Source organism: Hyaena hyaena, unplaced genomic scaffold, assembly GCF_003009895.1.
Source record: "Hyaena hyaena isolate Hyena2069 unplaced genomic scaffold, ASM300989v1 scaffold_385, whole genome shotgun sequence".
Taxonomy (NCBI): domain Eukaryota; kingdom Metazoa; phylum Chordata; class Mammalia; order Carnivora; family Hyaenidae; genus Hyaena; species Hyaena hyaena.
In genome coordinates, this window is record NW_024081022.1 from 1,304,581 (window position 1) to 1,323,880 (window position 19,300).

General features: G+C 58.3%; 1 protein-coding gene and 1 long non-coding RNA gene across 4 annotated transcripts; both read left to right on the plus strand.

The window, feature by feature from the left end:
• Window positions 1-2,544: 2,544 nt before the first annotated feature.
• Window positions 2,545-7,045, plus strand: HAPLN2 (hyaluronan and proteoglycan link protein 2). 3 transcript variants are annotated; one of them, XM_039251412.1, is made up of 8 exons: window positions 2,545-2,651; window positions 2,735-2,867; window positions 3,169-3,263; window positions 5,291-5,393; window positions 5,594-5,947; window positions 6,091-6,207; window positions 6,321-6,503; window positions 6,748-7,045. In XM_039251412.1, the coding sequence occupies exons 4-8, from the start codon at window positions 5,315-5,317 to the stop codon at window positions 7,026-7,028; spliced, it is 1,014 nt and encodes a 337-aa protein (XP_039107343.1). In that variant the 5' UTR covers window positions 2,545-2,651; window positions 2,735-2,867; window positions 3,169-3,263; window positions 5,291-5,314; the 3' UTR covers window positions 7,029-7,045. The 3 variants fall into 3 exon arrangements, with proteins under 3 accessions (XP_039107343.1, XP_039107344.1, XP_039107345.1); XM_039251413.1 differs by having other exon boundaries at window positions 2,779-2,867; XM_039251414.1 differs by having other exon boundaries at window positions 2,797-2,867.
• Window positions 7,046-7,143: 98 nt separating this feature from the next.
• Window positions 7,144-9,101, plus strand: LOC120244715. Its single transcript, XR_005531605.1, has 2 exons — window positions 7,144-8,125; window positions 8,216-9,101. It is a non-coding gene; the product is annotated as an uncharacterized LOC120244715 (long non-coding RNA).
• The last annotated feature ends 10,199 nt before the right edge of the window (window positions 9,102-19,300 follow it).

Consider the following 19,300-nt stretch of genomic DNA (forward strand, 5'->3'; position numbering starts at 1 on the left):
CGAGCTCGTGACAACCTCTGCGGACACTGCTTTGCTATTAAAAACAAATGGGTTTTATCTGTAATGGTGGTTTACAGTTTAAAATGCCACTTTGACAAACATTGTCACATTTGATCCCGGCCATGACCCTGCGTCGATGCAGCTGTCGCCATTTACAGGCGCGTCCTCGGAGGGCCAGAGGCGCCCAGATCGGGGACGGAAAGAGGCCCGGGGTCTTGGGGACACACGGAGGTGACGTCCTCACACCCCACAGAGAGACGGAAGTGCAGAGAGTGGGAGGGAGCGGTCCTGAGTGGAAAACATGCCTTTTCCTGAAGACTGACTTCCCCAGCCTCCCCTCCCCGCCCCAACACACACGCAGGGACTCGGGGATCCAGCCCCGCAGGAGGCCTCGCCTGGGCCTGGGGCTTGCAGGGTGGAGGCGGGACACAGCTGTGCGTGAACCTCGCTGGGGAGGGGAGGGGGTCCTGTCAGTCACCCACCGAGCCTCTCCCTGCAGCCCCTAAGGGCCCCCTTGCCAACTCTCCTGTCCCTCATGCAGCAGGAAAGGGGACCTGCTTGCAGGAAGCTGGGCCGCCCGCGGCCTGAAGCCGGCTGGGTCTGGTCTTCGAGGAGGAGAAGTCAGGGCTGGCGCCGCCGCCTCCCCGCGCCTGCTCGGTCCGCGGCCGCGCGTGGCAAAGGCCGCGCAGAAGAGGCAGCCCAGCAGCCAACCCTCCTGGTCTGCGGCGTGGCTGGAGGGCAGGGGGTGACAGGGCCTCGGGCAAACGGAGCGCCCTGTGGCTGGTCACCGCACGTGCCTCCCCGGGCCGTCCCTGCCCCAGCCCCATCCTCGAAGCCCTCCTTCTGCCTCCAGCGAATAGCCCGGGCTCTCCTCCCTGCCGGCCCTGCTGGCCCCCCACACCGGAGACTCGCAGACCACGGTCCAGAAGCGACCTGGCGAGAAGGGAGGGCGGCGGGCCGGGCTGCTGGCCGAGCCGCGGGGGCCCCCTCCTCGCCCCCCTCCTCCCCTGCGGGAGGCTGTTTGTCTGAGTTGGGTGGAGGCCAATCAGATGCGCGGATCCCGCTGTCCTGGGCCTGAGACAGGGCCTGTTTGTCTTCTTCGCCTGCGAGGAGGAGGGAAGGGCCGGGGCGGTGGTGGTGCTGGAGGATGGGGGCCGCTGTCCCTCCGAGCCCCCCGAAGGGGGCAGGTGGCGCGGGCTCCGGGTTATGAGATGCGGCCCCAGCCGAGAGCCCTGCAGCTCGCTGGCGTGGAGAATCCGGGAGAAGCTCGGAGAGGGATGAGCGGAAACAGCGGCAAGTTCCAGGCTCCAGAGCCGCCTTCCGTGTGGGCTTGGGCAAGGCCCTCTCTCCCCAGCTTCTCTTGCTCAATGACAGAAGAAGGTGGGCGCCCTGAGGTCCCGTCCGCTTCCAAAAAGCACACGATCCCAATAAGGCAAAGCTACTGATGTGGGGCTGCTGGGCAGACAGAAGGCTAAGAGGGGACTGGAAGCTGAAACCACTGTCCCCAAATGGCTATTTCTGGAGAGAGTCGTCCCCCCCCCCCCGCCCCCAGCACTGACGGCAAACAAAAAAGAAACAGGCTTATCCTGTGTGTTGAAATGTTCTATAGGCTGATCCGGAGGTTAGTTCCGTGGTGAGAAGACTTGTAAGTGTATCGAGGCGCCCACTGAAGTTCTCTGTTCCTGGTCTTATGTAAACCTGGACAGAAGGGTCTGGACCCTGAGTGTGAACGCCCGCACGAGCTCAGACTCCAGGGGGCCTGTGCACAAGAGTACTTCCACCCAGGGGCGCCTGGGTGGCTTAGTCGGTTAAACGTCCGACTTTAGCTTAGGTCATGATCTCGCGGTTCGTGGGTTCGAGCCCCGCGTCGGGCTCTGTGCTGACAGCTCGGAGCCTGGAGCCTGTTTCAGTCTGTGACTCCCTCTCTCTCTGACCCTCCCCTGCTCACGCAGTCTCTCTCTCTCTCTCTCCTAGAAATAAATAAAAATATTAAAAAAAAAAGTATTTCCACCCAGGGAGGTCAAGGACCCCCTCTCTGGAGAATGTACTCTAGGAGGAGCTGGGACAAATAAGCTGACCCCTCTTTTGTTCCAAAGTCCTTCTCAGAAACTTCCATTGTCCCCTCGGGTGCAGAAAGCCCTCCCCCCAGCCTCCCAGTGCTGCTCCAACCACGTGTTCTGCCCTCCACGGAGCCCGGCCACCCCGGGCCTCACACCGAATCTCTCCCGAGGCTCCAAGCTTGGTATGGACGGGGCCCCATTTCAACCTTCGCACCAACCGCTCTCCCCGCGCCCCCTCTGTTCCCTGGGGATGTCCAGTCCTGTCCTGAGCCTGTCCCTACCCCGGCTCTTTTTCCGGTGCCGTGTGCCAGCCGGTTCCGCATCCCACATCCCCAGCTGTTGACATTTCGTTGCCCTTGCCCACAGGATAAAGAAAGGGCCCCTGTTATTCAACAATAGGGAGAAAGACAGAGACAATGGGAACTTGTGCTTCCGATGGGGTGGGGACGGAGCGGGAAAGGAGAGACAGACGGACAGACAGGGGGCTGGACAGAAGGGGTCAGGTTTCTTGAAGCAGCTGGAGGTCCTGGAAGTCTGGATCCCACCTTGAGAGCCCACAGGCAATGTGCACCCAGGCTCCGGAGAACAGAGGTGAGGGCTGGTGGGGCGAGGAGAGGGTGCTGTTTGGAGGAGGCCCACGTGGAAAACCGGAGACAGCGGGGGCTTGACCGCAGGTCTCTGAGCTCCCCGGTAGCTCATCCGCACACCCCGCGCCCAGCATCTCCATACCCATCAGGCAGTCTGCTCCTTCTCTGGTCCAAGAGCTTCAAGAAGAGACGAGGCACCACATCCTCCACGTTCTTTCAGGTAACCCTTCCTGGGGGCCCCCTTTATTTACTCCATCCCTTTTGGGGGCCGGGGCCCCCACCCCTGGCCCCCAGCCCCGCATCTTCCCCAGGCTCAGGACAGCAAGCAGTGCAGATACGGTGCCAGGTCCTGGGCGGGACACTGGTCACTTAGCCTGGCTTAGTGGAGTGGCAGGTGACGAGTTCTCGCACCTTGGCTGCTTCTGTGAGCTCAGGGCAGGAGCCTTTCAAAGGTGCAAAAGGAGGGGCCCCGCCGATCAGGTGCCCAAGTCCCGGGCCCCTAATGTGCTTGGATCTCGCAGGGGCCCTGGCGACTCCTTCACTGGAACCTCTTCTGGGACAAGACGCTGCCAGCCACTGTCGCGCCCGCCCCTGTGAAGACACCGGCTTCTACCAGGTGGGCGTGGGGGCTGTTGGCTCTCTGTCGGGGCTACGCACGGGATGTGTGTGTGACTGCTTTCAAATACAGAAGTGCAGACCAGTGAACTTGAGCCTGACCTCAACTCCGGGTTCAAGTCCCAGCAAACCCTCCTCTTACCAGCTGTGCGACCTCACTCAAGTCTCCTATGATTTGGGCGCCGTCGTCTGAGCACGCGTAAAAGGGGATGCGTACTCCTTCCCCCTCACGATGGGGGAGCAGTGAATACCAGGCACACGAGTGAAGGGCTTTCACGCAGATGCCCGGCCGGCTGCCCACCCGCCCTCTGCCCGCGCGGCCCCCTGCCCTGGGCGGGCGTCCCTGGCGCACGCCCTCGCCTGCCGGAGCCCAGCCCCCGCTTCTCCTGCGCCCTGGGGAGAAATGGTCCCTTATCTGCAGGTGGGGGGACTCAGCTCCTGCGGTTTCCTGTCCTTCCCAGAATCCTCCCTGTGGGCTCGTTCACTCACACACACACACTGATCCACTGATGAGGACCTTGAGGCAGAAAGGAGTTAAATAACTCGTTCAAAGTCATGCAATTAGCACCTGGAGGAATCAGATTTAGAAAATGAGGGGCGCCTGGGGGGCTCAGTCGGCTAAGCTTCCGACTTCGGCTCAGGTCGGGATCTCATGGTTCATGGGTTCAAGCTCCGCGTTGGGCTCTGTGCTGAAAGCACGGAGCCTGAAGCCTGCTTCGGATCCAGGTTTACCTTATTTATTTCTCCCTCCCCTCTCTGCACCTCCCCCACTCGCATGCAAGCTGTCTTTCTCAAAACTAAACATTAAAAAAATAAAAACAAAGAAAATGAGTAAAGCTAGGTTAAGGAGTCCTCGGTCCCATTTTTAAAAAATGGTCAAGGTGATAAAGAACAGATAGAATAAGGCCGGGGGAGGGGGAATTGGGGCGCCTTTTGGCTAAGTTGCAGAGCCCTGATGCTTGATCTTAGGGTTGTGAGTTCTAGCCCCATGTTGGGTGTGGAGCCTACTAAATAAATAAATTTTTTTTAAAGAAGGGGAAAATCAACTATTGAAATAGACAATGGTGTTTGGAATTAGTTTTTACAATTTTTTTTTTTTTCTGAGAGAGAGAGAGAGACAGTGTGAGCAGGGAAGGGTCAGAGAGAGAGGGAGATGCAGAATCTGAAACAGGCTCCAGGCTCTGAGCTGTCAGCACAGAGCCTGACGTGGGGCTTGAACCCACGAACCGTGAGATCATGACCTGAGCCAAAGTCTGACGCTTAACCGACTGAGCCACTCAGGAGCCCCTAGTTTTATAATTTTATAATTACTGGAAACCTCACTGATATGGTCTACATGCGCATATGTATTAAAATTCACACTGTTAATTCAGCTGCTAATCAAAGTACTTCCCAGAACGAGTGGCCAGTGCAGTAGATCACAGTGCACCACCGCGCGGCTGGCGGGGGGAGAGGAAGGTTTTCCCAGAGGCGGGGAGGCCCACAGTGATGCCTGGGAGGCCTAGGTGACAGTGAACTTGGACTCCTTGGAGCCAGAAGTGCATCGTCTTGCAGAGGGCACAGCAGGGGGGGTGGGAGGCGCCGGTGAAGGGCCGGCGAGAGGCTGGATCCCAGAGGGCCTTGGAAGCCTCGGGTAGACACCAGACTTTAGCCTCAGGGCAAAGGGAGCAACTGCTTTAAGCAGGAAGGTGACAAGATTGCGTTCACTCTGGCTCTGCTGGCAGGTAGAGCTGAGAGACAGACTGCGGCAACCTGGTCACAGCAGGTCACCCAGGACTCGTGAAGGCGCAGCCACTGTGACTAGAGGGGGTGGGGAGGCCGTGCCAAATCTGGCCCTGCTGTCTGAGAGGAGCGCCCAGCAGGCGGGGGGAAGGGAGCTGGTTACTGCCCCTTCTCCGGGCACCTTTTGGCCCCAGCAGCCCCCTTCTCTGCCCCGACGCCTTCCAGCTGGACAGTCCCCTCTGAGGGACCCCTGATGGATGGGAGTTCATCCCCGACCCCACACCCTCCCCGCTCTGTGCCCCGCAGACGGCGCTGGGCTGACTCCCCACCATGCCAGGCCCGCTCAGTCTCTGCCGCCTCCTTCTCCCCTGGGCCCTCACCATCTTCCACAGAGCGCTGGGCGACCTAGGTAAGGCCTCAGCCCCGCCCAGAATCTGGGGAAGGTCGGGGAGAGGCCCCTGGGTGGGGCTGTTGGAGGGGTCAGGGAGTGAGAGCCTTTGCTGGGTGTGCCTCGGAGCAGAGGGTTGGGGGGCTCTGGGGAGCAGGGTCTGGCTGGGCGCCTGCAGTGGGGGCCAGGGGGTTCCTGCCACTGTGGCCCCCTCTGCTCAGCACCCCACCCTGGCCCCCACTACCTCCTGCCCCCCATCCACGAGGTCATTCACTCTCGTCGTGGGGCCACGGCCACGCTGCCCTGCGTCCTGGGCGCCCCGCCCCCCAGCTACAAGGTCCGCTGGAGCAAAGTGGAGCCGGGGGAGCTGCGGGAAACGCTGATCCTCATCACCAACGGCCTGCACGCCCGGGGCTACGGGCCCCTGGGAGGCCGCGCCCGGATGCGGCGGGGGCATCGGCTGGACGCCTCCCTGCTCATCGCGGGCGTGCGCCTGGAGGACGAGGGCAGGTACCGCTGTGAACTCGTCAACGGCATCGAGGACGAGAGCGTGGCGCTGACCCTGCGCCTGGAGGGTGAGGCCTTTGGGCTCGCGCCCCCTCCCCCCTGCGGGGCCTTGGCCACCCCGGCTCGGTCTCCCGGGCCTCCCCACCCCCCGCCCGCCCCCGGCCCCCCGCCCCGTCTGCCGGCCCCGCTCAGGCTGCCCGCCTCCCGCTAGGTGTGGTGTTTCCGTACCAGCCCAGCCGCGGCCGGTACCAGTTCAATTACTACGAGGCGAAACAGGCGTGCGAGGAGCAGGACGGGCGCCTGGCCACCTCGGCCCAGCTGTACCAGGGTGAGCGCGCGCCCTGGGCGCCGCCTGCGCCTCTCGGCCGCGCGAGGGAGAGCCCGCGGCGGGCTGCTGCCGCGACCCCTCTAACCCCGCCCGCGTCTCCCCCCGCCCGCCAGCGTGGACGGAGGGCCTGGACTGGTGCAACGCGGGCTGGCTGCTCGAGGGCGCCGTGCGCTACCCGGTGCTCACAGCGCGCGCCCCGTGCGGTGGCCCCGGGCGGCCGGGGATCCGCAGCTACGGGCCCCGCGACCGGAAGCGCGACCGCTACGACGCCTTCTGCTTCACTTCGGTGACTGCGGGTGAGAGCGCGGAGCGGCGCGCGCGCGGGGACCCGGGGTGGGGACCCGGGGCGGGGTCCCGGGGCGGGGTCCCGGGGCGGGGACCTGGGCCGGGGACCTGGGCCGGGGTCCCGGGGCGGGGTCCCGGGGTGGGGACCTGGGGCGGGGTCTGGCGCTCCCCGCTCGGCGCGAGGTGCGGGCGGCGGGCGGGGTCCCCTGCGTCACTGCGCCGGCCGGGCCGGGGGTGACGCGCCCCGCCCCCCAGGCCGCGTGTTCTTCGTGCCCGGGCGGCTGACGCTGTCGGAAGCGCACGCGGCGTGCCGGCGGCGCGGGGCCACGGTGGCCAAGGTCGGGCACCTCTACGCCGCCTGGAAGTTCTCGGGGCTGGACCAGTGCGACGGCGGCTGGCTGGCGGACGGCAGCGTGCGCTTCCCCATCACGTCGCCGCGGCCGCGCTGCGGGGGCCTCCCCGACCCCGGCGTGCGCAGCTTCGGCTTCCCGCGGGCGCAGCAGGCGGCCTTCGGCGCCTACTGCTACTCGGAGTAGGGTCGCCGCGGACCCCGTCCCGCAGCCTGCCAGGTCGGGGTCCCGGCGGGCCGGGCGGGGGAGGGGAGGTGGCGGCGCCCCGCGGGCACCTTCCCTCGGACGCGCGGCCGTTCGCGCGCTCCCGCGGCCACTGCTGGGGGCGGGCGGGCGCCCGGGGCCTTGAGCCACTTCTGTGCACAGCAGTTAAGTAACTCGGGGGCTTTGTGTGTCGATGCGGGGGGCAGGGGTGGCCTTGGGTCCAACCGGCCGACCACGCTCCTGGGGGAGACAGGCAGAGGCGGGGGCCCGTGCCGCTGGGAGCGAGACTGCCGGACGGCGGGGGTCGCGAGGAGGGGGCCCCAAAGGCCGAGGGGACTGCGGGCACGGCGGGCGGCGGAGCCGGGAACGACGCGGGAGAAGGCGGGGTGCTGTTGCGCCGGGCGCCACGCGGGGGCGCCACGCACCCACCGGAGACTGCTGTTCAGATCGGCCCGGCGCTCCGGAGCCGCAGGCCTGCCCGCTGGGCACCAGGGAACGAGCAGACGAGCCCGCACAGCCTTACAGTGTGTTTGTATCCTGCCAGGCCCCTACCCTGGGTGCAGCTGGCGGGAAGCTGACCCCCGCCGGGCCGAGCCCTGAGGGCATCGTGCGCCCAGCAGCCCCGGGGCGAAGGGGGAGCCTTTTTTAACCTCCGGCTGCAGGAAACAGACCAGTAGCTCAAGAGACAAGCTCAACTGTCATTAATTCGTTTTTCTGTAATATATTCTTTTAATTAATTGACTAATTAGTTTGGTTATTCATTTTACTGTCCAAGCGATCTAACTGCACAACAAGCTTGGGCTAGTGACTAACGACTAACGACGGGAGCAAAGGGCGTGAACTTTCTCATGGTGCTTGATACACATGTTGTAAAATTGCTTTCCGAGAGGGCTCTTGGCTATAAGTGTTAAAGAGAATTCATCCCATAGGATTTTATGTAAAGGACAGAGGATGATCAAATGAATGGTGTCTTCAATGACTCTCATACCGCAAGTGGAATATTTGTGGCAGGTTCTAAGCTTTGCTTTTCTGATCTCGGTCATGGGAAAAGAGTATCTGATCCGTACTTGAGACGCCCAGTAAGTGGTACCTGCAATAATGAACGATTATGACTGTGAGAATTCTAACAGTAACAGAACAAGCACAGTAACTATTCAGGTTCTTACCAGGTTGCCTGGAGGACTGGTTGCTGCATGGCGCTGTGTTCACCAGGATGAGCTCAGTTATGCTGTGATGACAGACGACCTCCGAGTATCAGTGGCTTCAAACAAGACCATTTCTCCCTTAGGCTCCCTGTGCCTGGGGGCCACCAAGGAGGCTCTTCTCATTTTCTTATTCAGGGACCTGGGCTGCTAGATCAGCTGCCATCTCAGACGCTGCCAATCACCACACCAGAAGGAAAATATAAAAAGAGTCTTACACTCTGGAGAGTCTTACACTCCCAGTTAACAGCTGCCGCCCAGAGAGAGACCCCTGTGCCTTTCTGTTCACAGCTGTGTGTCTAGAACTAGTTACAGACCTCGCTCAACCACAAGGGGGCAGGAAAGAGCAACCCTACTGGGGCCTAGAAGGAAAATTGCAACTAATTGTACCAGCACAGGCCGCAGCCCCACCCAAGCACAAGGAGGCCGCCGAGATTCTGGAACATGCTAGCAGTCACCCAGTCTTCCACGGCCTGTCATGGAGTCAGAGCCCCAGAAAGCCAAGATGCTGGGCCCAGCAGCTTCCCTGAAGGAAGACGGCTCTTCTGCTAATGATGCCTTCAGCCTTTGTCAAGACCCCACATGAGAAATGGTCACAGCAGCTTCCATTCGACCGCTTTGTTCTTTTCCACGAGGAAAACACACGGCTACTCGTTTCTACAACTACTCTCCACACTGCCACACTTACTTTTTTTTTTTTGAGAACTTCAAAGGTGCACAAAAATAGGGAGAATGATGGACCCCTTCATCATCGGGCTTGACCATTCCCAAAGTCTGCCTTTCATGTTCCATGAATTCCCTCCCTTGTGTTCATTTCTGCTGGAGTATTACAAAGCAAATCTCAGACAGCCTATTATTTCACCTGTCCGTGTTCACTGTGTATTTCTAACATATAATGACTTTTAAAAATAATCATAATTGGGGCACCTGGGTGGTTCGGTTAGTGAAGCGTCCGACTTCGGCTCAGGTCATGATCTCAGGGCTCGTGGGTTCAAGCTCGATATTGGGCTCTGTGCTGACAGCTCGGAGCCTGGAGCCTACTTTGGATTCTGTGTCTCCCTCTCTCTCTGCCCCTCCCCTGCTCATACTCTGTCTCTCTCTCTCTCTTTCAAAAATAAACATTAAAAAAGATAAATAACCATAATTCCATGATCACCCTCTACCCCCCAAATTGATGTTATCTAATATAGGTTTCATGATCAATTTCCCATGAATGTCTAAAAAATATAATTTTATAGTTGATTTGTCCAAACCAGGAGCCAAGTAAGGTCTAAACATTGCATGTGATTAAGTTTTCTCGGTTAATTTTTTAAAAATATCTTTTAAACGGTAACACTTCCTCCTTCATTTCTCCTGTTCAATTTTGTTTGTTTGTTTAAAAGGAACTGGGTTAGGGGCGCCTGGGTGGCTTAGTCAGTTAAGTGTCCGACTTTCGCTTAGGTCATGATCTCGCGGTTCGTGTGTTCGAGTCCCGCGTTGGGCTCTGTGCTGACTGCCAGCTCAGAGCCTGGAGCCTGTTTCAGAGTCCGTGACTCCCTCTCTCTGACCCTCCCCTGCTCACGCTGTCTCTCTCTCTCTCTCCTAGAAATAAATAAAAATATTTTAAAAATAATAATAAAATAAAAGGAACTGGGTTGTTTCCCTGTCACATGTTTCCCATGTTCTAGATTCGGCTGAGTGTGTCCCTGTGTGGCACGTGGTCCTACGTCCACTGTAATGATATTTAGAAGTTTGATTAAACATACATTCATTTTTTAGGGACACCTGGGTGGCCCAGTTAGTTGAATGTATGACTCTTGGTTCTGACTCAGGTCATGATCTCACGGTTTCGTAGGTTTGGGCCCACGTGGGGGGCTCTGAGCTGACAGTGCGGAGCCTGCTTGGGATCCTCTCTCCCTCTCTCTCTGCCCCTTTCCCCACTTGCGCTGTCTCTGTCTCTCTCAAATAAACAAAATATACTTTAAAAATATTTAAACATACATTCGCTTTTTTCCCGGGAATATTTCGTAAGTAGTGCCGTGTATCCCATAGGGAGGCACGCGGTGGCTGCTGGTGGGTCCGGGGTTGATCGGGAAGTTCCGGTACTATCGGCCTGGTCCGTTCCTGATGAGGCCCCTGGTTGTGGTAGCTGCCTGCGACCGCTGTTACAGCGCACCACAAACGTGGTGGCTTTAGACCACAGAAACGTATCCTTTTTTCTTTTTTTCTTTGTAATATTTATTTTGAGATAAAGAGAGTATGTGCAGGGGAGGGAGGGGCAGAGAGGGAGAGAAGGAGACACAGAATCCGAAGCAGGCTCCAGGCTCTGAGCAAACGTGCAGCACAGAGCCTGATGTGGGGCTCGAACCCATGTACCGTGAGATGATGACCTGAGCCAAGATGGAGTCAGATGCTTAATGGTCTGAGCCCCCCAGCCCCCCCCCGGGGTGTGTTCCCATGGGCCTGGAGGCGGGGCATCCACCCCCCAGGGCGATGGCAGCATCCCCCACCCTCTGCAGACTCAGAGTTTTCTTGCTCGTCGTCGTCTCCTGGTGGCAGGTGGCACTCGCTGGGTTCTCCGGCTGCATTTTGCTCCAGCCTCTGCCTCTGAGGTCTCGCTGCCTCATCTGCAAGTGTCTGTGTCCCTCTCGGTCTGTCTCTCGTGAGGACCCTCGTCACCGGCTTTGCCCCACCTGCTAATCCAGGACGATCTCATCTCAAAACCGTTCACTGAATTTCGGGAACAAATTCATGTAATGAGTTACAGCCACGCAGACCCTTCTTGCAAACAAGTTAACATTCCCGGGGCTTCAGGGATTAGGATGCGGACGTACCTTTTCGTGGCCCCCATGCAGCCCATGGCCTTCGGATCTAATGGCTACTGAAGACCGTTGTCTAGATCCAATACTTTGTTAGGAGCCCCAAACGGAGACCTTCTAATTGTGTCATTTCTCCTTCTTTATTATTAGCCGTGAACTGTCTCTAAAGAAAAATTTCTCTCGTCGGTTATGGTTACCCTGGCTCAGACCCCACTCAGAGAAGGTGGGATTAATGCTTCGCTCTTCTCTGTTTGTCTGAGACAGACGCGACGGAATGAATGCTTGCGTCCCCTCCCCAACTCGAATGTTAAAACCCGATTCCCTGAGGTGATGGTTTTGGACATGGTGGGCGCCTTTGGGGGGTAATCCCATGATGAAGTTAGTGCCCTTAGCAGGGAGGTTTAGGACTGCTTGCTTCTCTCCCACCCCCCTACCCCGCCACGTGCGAAAACAATGCCAAGGCAGCCATCGGCAGAGGGGCTGTCCCAGATGCCAGATCCGCTGGCCTCCAGGAATAAATGTTTGCTGTTGAAACCATCCAGTCTGTGGTGACTTGTTTATTTTATGTTTTTATTTTAGAGAGAGAGCATGACTGGGGGGAGGGGCAGAGGGAGAGAGAGACAGAATCCTGAGCAGGCTCCACGCTCAGTGTGGAGCCTGAGACGGGACTTGATCCCACAAACCTGGGATCATGGCCTGAGCTGAAATCAAGAGTCAGACGCTCAAGCAGCTGAGCCACCCAGGGGTCCTGTGGTCACTTGTTACAGCAGCCTGAACTAAGACCGAGGGGCTTCCAAAGCCAGATGCTGAGTCAAGGTCAAGGCTTTGAGTAGCAGTTTTGGGGGAGGAGGGGGGCAGATGGTCAGAACTGGGGAGGAGAGGGGAGGGGGGAAGCAGGTGGAGGCTGTGAAGCAGAGCAGGGCAGACGCAGCAGGGTCACCTGCCCGTCAGAAGTGGAGGGCTGCTTCCGGGAGCCCTGCCCCATCGCACTCCCGGCGAGCCCGGAACGGAGCAGCTTCTGGCTGTGGAGAGGACAGCGGAGGCTCAGGTCACAGCCTCAGTCCACCCTGGGTCCCCATGTTCGCGCCTCTCCCAGGTGGTGGCTGGTCGCGATGTCTAAATCTGGGAAAGAAAGACATGGCAGGAGGGTAAGCGGGGCAACTCGGAGAAGCCGTGGCTGACGTCGGCTCCGGGGCCGGACCAGTGTCCCCCTCGCCTTCCTCCACGGTTCGTCTGTGGGGCTTTCACAGAAGAACCAGACCCTCGTTCCCCGAGGCCGCGCCCCCGACAGGCCACCGTTGTGCCTGCTGGAGATTACCACCCGCCGGGCACGGTCAGGGGCAAATGTCGCTGCTTCATTCTCTTCTTGCCCTGTTGGTCGCTTGACCATGGTGCCCAAAGGGACCGGAGGCTGCTGGCAGACACCCCCCCCCCAGGAGCCAGGGCTTCTGATCCCACAGGGCTGAATTTACAGGGACAGGAAGCAGAGAGCCCGCAGACGGGCCACGGGGGCTGAGGGTGCCAGGATGCCCAGCCATCTGGGATGTGGCGCCATCCGTTCAAAACGTAGACCTCATGTTGACATCCGGGACCCCAATCCCAGACGGTGTCGTTCCCCAAGCTGGTACTTGGATGCGCTGTAAAGAGGCCGCACGGATGCATTCGGCCACCTGGCTGCCACGCCGCAGGGCCCACGGACGCCACACTGTGTCCTTGTCACCTTCCCTGCACCGTAAAGTGGATCCCCTTGGTTAGAGGGGACACTGTGTGGGATCTCATGGGATAAATCATTTCCTTTGTGTCCTTGGATATTGGCACGTGGGCCCGGAAGGCAAGTCCATATCCAGAATGCGCATGATCTGGGGCACCTGGGGGGCTCAGTCGGCTAAACGTGGACTTCGGCTCAGGTCATGATCCCGTGGTTCTTGAGTTCGAGCCCCGCGTCGGGCTCTGTGCTGACGGCTCAGAGCCTGGAGCTGCTTCCGATTCCGTGTCTCCTTCTCTCCCTGCCCCTCCCCTGCTCATGCTCTCTCCCTCTCTTCCTCTCTCTCTAACTAACACTAGAATGTGCATAATCCCAGTAAGGAAATATCGCCCCTCCATTCGGATCATAAGAGGTACACTGTGGCCACCATGCTTCCCAGAGGCTGGTCGGTCTCTTTGAGGGACGCCACCATGTCGAGGGCTCAGCATCTGTCTGTGCAGCTGACAAGCCAAGCAGCCCACAGCGGCTCTGCCAGCCTTGGTGACAGGGAGCCTGGGCTGACTGTCCGCAGCCATAACTGCTCCATTCAGGGCCCTGGCGTGGGGGACAAAGGCCTCCTCCCCTCCAGTCTCCTCCCCCTGCCCGTCTCCTCCCCCGCAGTCTCCTCCTCCCCAGTCACCTCCCCCCTGCAAACTAGGGTGGCCAGTGTGGGAACCTCCTCCCTTTCAGCTCACATCAGGACATCAATGTGACACCACCCCCCACTCCGGTGAAGCAGCCTGGGCTTCCTCTTCCTCTGAAGCCTGGTCACAGAGATGCCCCTTGAGGCCCTAGGTGAGCTGAGACAGTCTCGGTTCGACACAGATCGGACTTGTGTGAGTCCAGTCTCCCTGCCCTCGGAGCTCACCGGTGCTCTCCAAACACACTCGCCCACGTGTGCTCGTGACTCAGTGGCTCCAAATTCCCAGATCTTGTTATTTATTTATTTATTTTAATGTTTATTTTTTGAGAGAGAGAGAAAGAGACAAAGTGTGAGCAGGGGAGGGGCAGAGAGAGAGGGAGACCCAGAATCTGAAGCAGCTCCAGGCTCTGAGCTGTCAGCACAGAGCCCCATGCGGGGCTCGAACCCACAGACTTCGAGATCATGACCTGAGCGGAAGTCGGATGCCCAGCTGACTGAGCTACCCAGGCGCCCCTGAATTCCCAGATCTTAACAGGACAGGGAGACAGGGAGAGAAGGACTCCCATAAATAATTCAGTAAACGATCCAAACAATGGGAGCAGGTGATGACTGTGGCCATCTGGAGCTTGAAGCTGCTGGGAGTGAGGGGACACGGGAGCCGTGCCTCACAGTGTCCCCACCTGCGGGGACCAGGGTTCTGGTCTACCAGCCCCCCCTCTGTCACTGGCCGAGGCACGCGCACAGGTGACTTGCCACGCACTCGGGCCAAGCTGACCTGCACAGTGAGACAGAGTCCTCGGGCAGTCGGCAGCCTTTGGCTTGTCAAGGTGGCCGCTAAGGGGACACAGGCAGTCACCAACAGGACCCGCTAGACCCCAGTAATTCTCACGACTGTGAGTTGCTGCCCCATCAATGCCCAAAGGTGACCAGGGATCTTATTTATTTATTTATTTATTTTATTTTAGAGTGAATGAGAGAGCAAACAAGCAGGGAGGGGCAGAGAGAGAGAGAATCCCAAGGAGGCTCCACGCTCAGCACAGAGCCCAGTGTGGGGGCTCCATCCCACGACCCTGGGGTCATGACTTGAGTCAGAACCAACAGTCGGGGGGGCGCCTGGGTGGCTCAGTCGGTTGAGTGTCCGAGTTCAGCTCAGGGTCATGATTCACGGCTCGTGGGTTCGAGCCCCGTGTTGGGCTCTGTGCTGACAGCTCAGAGCCTGGAGCTGCTTCAGATTCTGTGTCTCCCTCTCTCTCTGACCCTCCCCTGTTCACGCTGTCTCTCTCTTAGAAACAAAACATTTTTTTAAAATCTTTTTTTAATGTTTTATTTATTTCTAGGGGAGAGAGAGAGACAGTGTGAGCAGGGGAGGGTCAGAGAGAGAGGGAGTCACAGACTGAAACAGGCTCCAGGCTCTGAGCTGGCTGTCAGCACAGAGCCCAACGCGGGGCTCGAACCCATGAACCGAGAGATCATGACCTAAGTGAAAGTCGGACGCTCAACCGACTAAGCCACCCAGGCGCCCCAGAGGATCATTCTTTATATCGCTTATACGGCCATCAAAGATATATTTATGGGTTTCGCCTCGGTTCCCCCCCCACACACACATGCTGGAAGAACAGCTCTAGAGAGTGGGGTCCTCGCCGGCTTTGGTCACAGTGCTGTCNGACGCGGGGCTCGAACCCACGAACCGCGAGATCATGACCCAAGCGAAAGTCGGATGCATAACCGACTAAGACACCCAGGCGCCCCAGAAACAAAACATTTTTAAAAAATTTTTTTAAAAATAAAAAAAAAATCAACAGTCAGACACTTAACCAACTGAGCCTCCCAGGTGCTCAGGGATTTTTTTTTTTAATGCATATTCATTTTTGAGAGAGAGACAGAGCACGGGCGGGGGGAGGGGCAGAGAGAGGGGGAGAGAGAATGTGAAGCAGCTCCAGGCTCCAAGCTGTCAGCACAGAGCCTGACACGGGGCTTGAACTCATGAACTGTGAGATCATGACCTGAGCCGGAGTTGAGCGCTCAACCGGCTGAGCCCCCCAGGCGCCCCAAAGATTTTATCTTTTAGGATCATTATGAATTCTGGGGCTTTATATACTTGATGTGCTTCAATCCCTTGCAGTCAATATTCATTTTAATGCTGACATTTCATCGTGGCCAACAGGAGTCTTCACAAATTGGCTACTGGGTCCCTTTGACATGAGCCTGACCTGAGTCTCAAAATGTCCTTTATTCTTAAGTACGACAAGTTATCCTTCCCCTGACTGGGCCATCCCCAAGAGGCCGAGTTCCTGCTAGCGGGGAGTACCATTTAGAGGCCACAGTCCCGTCACAGGGGGCGCACAGTGTCAGCGGGTGGTCACTGCCGCTCCGCCTTTTCAGCCGACCCGGGAGTTGTGTATATGAGTGACCTGTTCATGCTGTCATTTCCAATTCACGTGAAACATTAGCAGTTTTGCTTGACTTTCTTCTTCTCACACTGAAACTCTTAGTCTGAACACCATTCCTATAATTACTTATTTGCCTTCCTAAAAGAAATAGTGCATTTTGAAATAACAATGCCAGCATTATGATTTCTCCGTGGTCCTTTTTATTCCGAGGGATGAATGGTCAAAATGGTGCATTTTATAATCACTGGAAAGAAAATTCTCCCACGTGGCTTTGCCTCCAATACCATCTACGGTTATGCACACTTGTTTCACTTTGTTTTATTCATTTTTTTAAGTTTATTGGGGGGGAGGGGCAGAAAGAAGGAGAGAGAGAGAGTCCGAAACAGGCTCCACGCTGTCAGCACAGGGCTGGGTCCCACGAACCATGAGATCATAACCTAAGCCAAACCAGCCGGGTCCGACAAGAGTCAGATGCCTAATCGCCTGAGCCACCCGGGCGCCCCCGCCTTGTTGCAGATTTATAGAGATTGCATCCCTGTGTTCTCTTAAATTTAATCTAAAATTGATTTAATTATTTCAAATTTAATTTTACGTGTTTTTAATGTTTATTTAGGGGCGCCTGGGTGGCTTAGTCGGTTAAGCGTCCAACTTTCGCTTAGGTCATGATCTCGCGGTTCGTGAGTTCGAGCCCCGTGTCGGGCTCTGTGCTGACTACCAGCTCAGAGCCTGGAGCCTGTTTCAGAGTCTGTGACTCCCTCTCTCTCTGACCCTCCCCTGCTCATGCTGCCTCTCTCTCTCTCTCTCTCTCTCCTAGAAATAAATAAAACATTAAAAAAAAGTTTATTTATTTTGAGAGACAGAGAGAGGGAAAGAGAGGTAGAGAGAGAGAGGGAGAGAGCATCCCAAGCAGGCGCCGTGCTATCAACACAGAGCCCGACTTGGGGCTCGATCCCACCTCCTCAGCCTGAATCAAGAGTCAGACGCCTAACCGCCTGCACCACTCGGGCACCCCGGTTTTATGTTTTAATTGTATAAATTGTTTATGTGGCTCCAACGTCAGAACCATAAAACAGGATGCTGTTACCATTTCACAGGTGAAGAAACTGAGGCCCACAGACACAAGTGCTACCCCAGCACCACAGAAAAGTGAACGAGCTCTTGCTGGTGGGCTCAGGGAGAGGGGCTGCGAGGAGCCTTTTTCTAGAAGGAGACCTGGGTGGTCTCAGGCTCCAGCCCTCCAGTCCCTTCCGCTCTTCTTTGGGGAACAGTCTGGTGGTCCCCTCTGAACACAGGCTTTACGCCCCTCCAGGCGGAGAGCCGTCTGCTCCTGCTCAGGGCCTCTCCCAAGATGCCGTTCAGCCCGCAGGTCCCACGGCTGCCCCCTCGCCACCCCGCCTGCCATGGCACCCCGCCCCCCCCCACGCTGGCCCTCAGCTGCAGGAACCCTGGAAACACGGCTGGCCCCTTCCCCGCCTGGGCTGGGGTCCCGCGCTTCCTGGCCCCTTTCAGGAGCGATCAAAGCCCCCATTCTCCCGGCACAGCTGTGCGGGGCCCCTGCCCCGCGGCCCCACGGAGAGGGCCCACGTGCCTCTAGGACTTGCAGGGCCTGGGGGGGGGGGCGGAACTGAGCAGCCTGGGCCCCACCTTGGAGTCTGGGAAAGTGGGGCCAGGTGCCCAGGGGACTGCAGGGGCCACTGTGGCCCGGAGGCCACTGAGGAAGCCTGGGGGCGAATACTGGGGCAAACGGGGGCTGCAGGAACCTGGTGGGTCTGTTTCTCAACGTGGGTCGTGGCCTCAGTGTTGGCCTGGAGCGGGGGAGGGGGAGAGGCCGGAGACTGATTGTTCTCATGCAGAGAGACTAGAAAAGTCCCCAGGGCCCAGGAGGCTGGGAGGCTGGCCAGCTGGGCTGCCCTCACTCTCCCTCCTTCTCTCTCTCTCTCTCTCTCTCTCTCTCTCTCTGCCTCTACCATTTCTGTCCCCTGAGAGACAGCTGGAGCCCTGTTGAGAACCCCGGCCTGGGCATCCGTCAGGAGACTGGCATCTAGTCACGGTCAGCCAATCACGTGCTGTGTGACCCTGGACGGTCGCTTCACCCCCGGGTGTGTTTCCTTGTCCGGAAGGTGCAGCGGCTTCCTGACACTTTCTCCTTCTGTTACAGGGGCAGGAAGATCTCCCCAAAATCTCGCTCTAATTCCTCCTCTTCCCTTGATCCTCCCGCTCTCAGCCAGTCCCTGAAGGTCCCTTTCAGAGACCTTGAGGGGGTCTTGGCTCTTGCCTCTTCTCAGAAAGGGACAGAAATGGGGGAGGGGCGGGGTCGCGGGGCCAGGGACAAGATGCAAGTACAGGTAGTAAAGCAAGGCCCTGATCAGCAGGTGCGCTAGACTTCCATGTGAATCTGCAGAGCCGGAAATGTGGGAGGCGTTCATTTCCTCCCCTGGGGAATCCTCAGACAAGGGCTCCTCCTTTCTCAGATAATGAGTCCTCCCCCCCACCCACAGGGGAGTGGCCCGCCCACCGCCCGGCCAGCAGACCTGTGCAGATTTCGGGGCATGTGTGCTTGTGTGTGTGGCTGGCAAAGGAAAAGAACTAGATTTTGCCAAGCTCGCTCATGGGCCAAGTGCAGTGGCCTTTACCTGGTGCCGTAGACAGGAGGCACCCCTGTTGTTCAGAACTGAGAACGGGAAACGGTTTGAGGAACGAGGCCCTTCCCGAGTCCTGGCCGCTGCATATGGCGAACCAGGGGTCTGACCTCCGCGCGCCGCCTGCCGAGCCCTGGCCCTCGCCCGCCTGTCCCCACACCACGTCTGGTCTCCCAGCAGGGGCCTGCCTCTTGGAACAGACTGTCTGCTACCAGCCCTGGTCCAGCCCCAGATGCTGCCGGCCTCCGTCAAGCTTGGACTCCCCCAGGAGACACCAAAATGTGTGTCCACACTTGTAGTCATGAGGAGAGGTGGCGAGGAAGGTCACTTTCTCCGTCTTTCCCCATCACAGCCAGGTTTCCCCGCGGCAAGGGCTGTGGTTACACGCAAGCCGCCCCTGAGACTGAATTTCAGCCACTTGGTCGCCTGGCTCCGCCTGGCTGGACTCAAGCCCCAAGTGGAGCTGAGTGGGCGCTGTGGGGACAGGCTGGATGCCCCCCACCCGGGCTGACACTGCCCTGGGGGAGGCGGGGCCTCCTTCAGCTCGAGCTTGCGAGGTCTGAGGGGGGCGAAGGGAGGCCAGGGCTACCAGGCACTGCCCGGATTGGCCCCAAGGCCAGGTCCCCCTTCTCCAGAGGACTGGGTCCTAAAATAGTGCGTGGTCCATAGTGGACGTTCTGTTAATGTTTATTTAATGAAATGAATAAATGGAGGTCTCTCCCTCCCCAGACTCGGTCAGGCACCTGTTCTGTCCTCTCCAGGCTCACGTCCCTGCCTGGGTCACCCCCCTTACTAAAGGGCCGTACCAGCCCCACCCCCAGGCCTTCCTGTCCTGTCT

Coding starts and splice junctions, on each gene's coding strand:
- HAPLN2 (XM_039251412.1), top strand. CDS start 5,315: ATGCCAGGCCCGCTCAGTCTCTGCCGCCTCCTTCTCCCCTGGGCCCTC. Junction 6,208..6,320: donor CTCGGCCCAGCTGTACCAGG/GTGAGCGCGCGC, acceptor CCCGCCCGCCAG/CGTGGACGGAGGGCCTGGAC. Junction 6,504..6,747: donor CTTCACTTCGGTGACTGCGG/GTGAGAGCGCGG, acceptor CCCGCCCCCCAG/GCCGCGTGTTCTTCGTGCCC.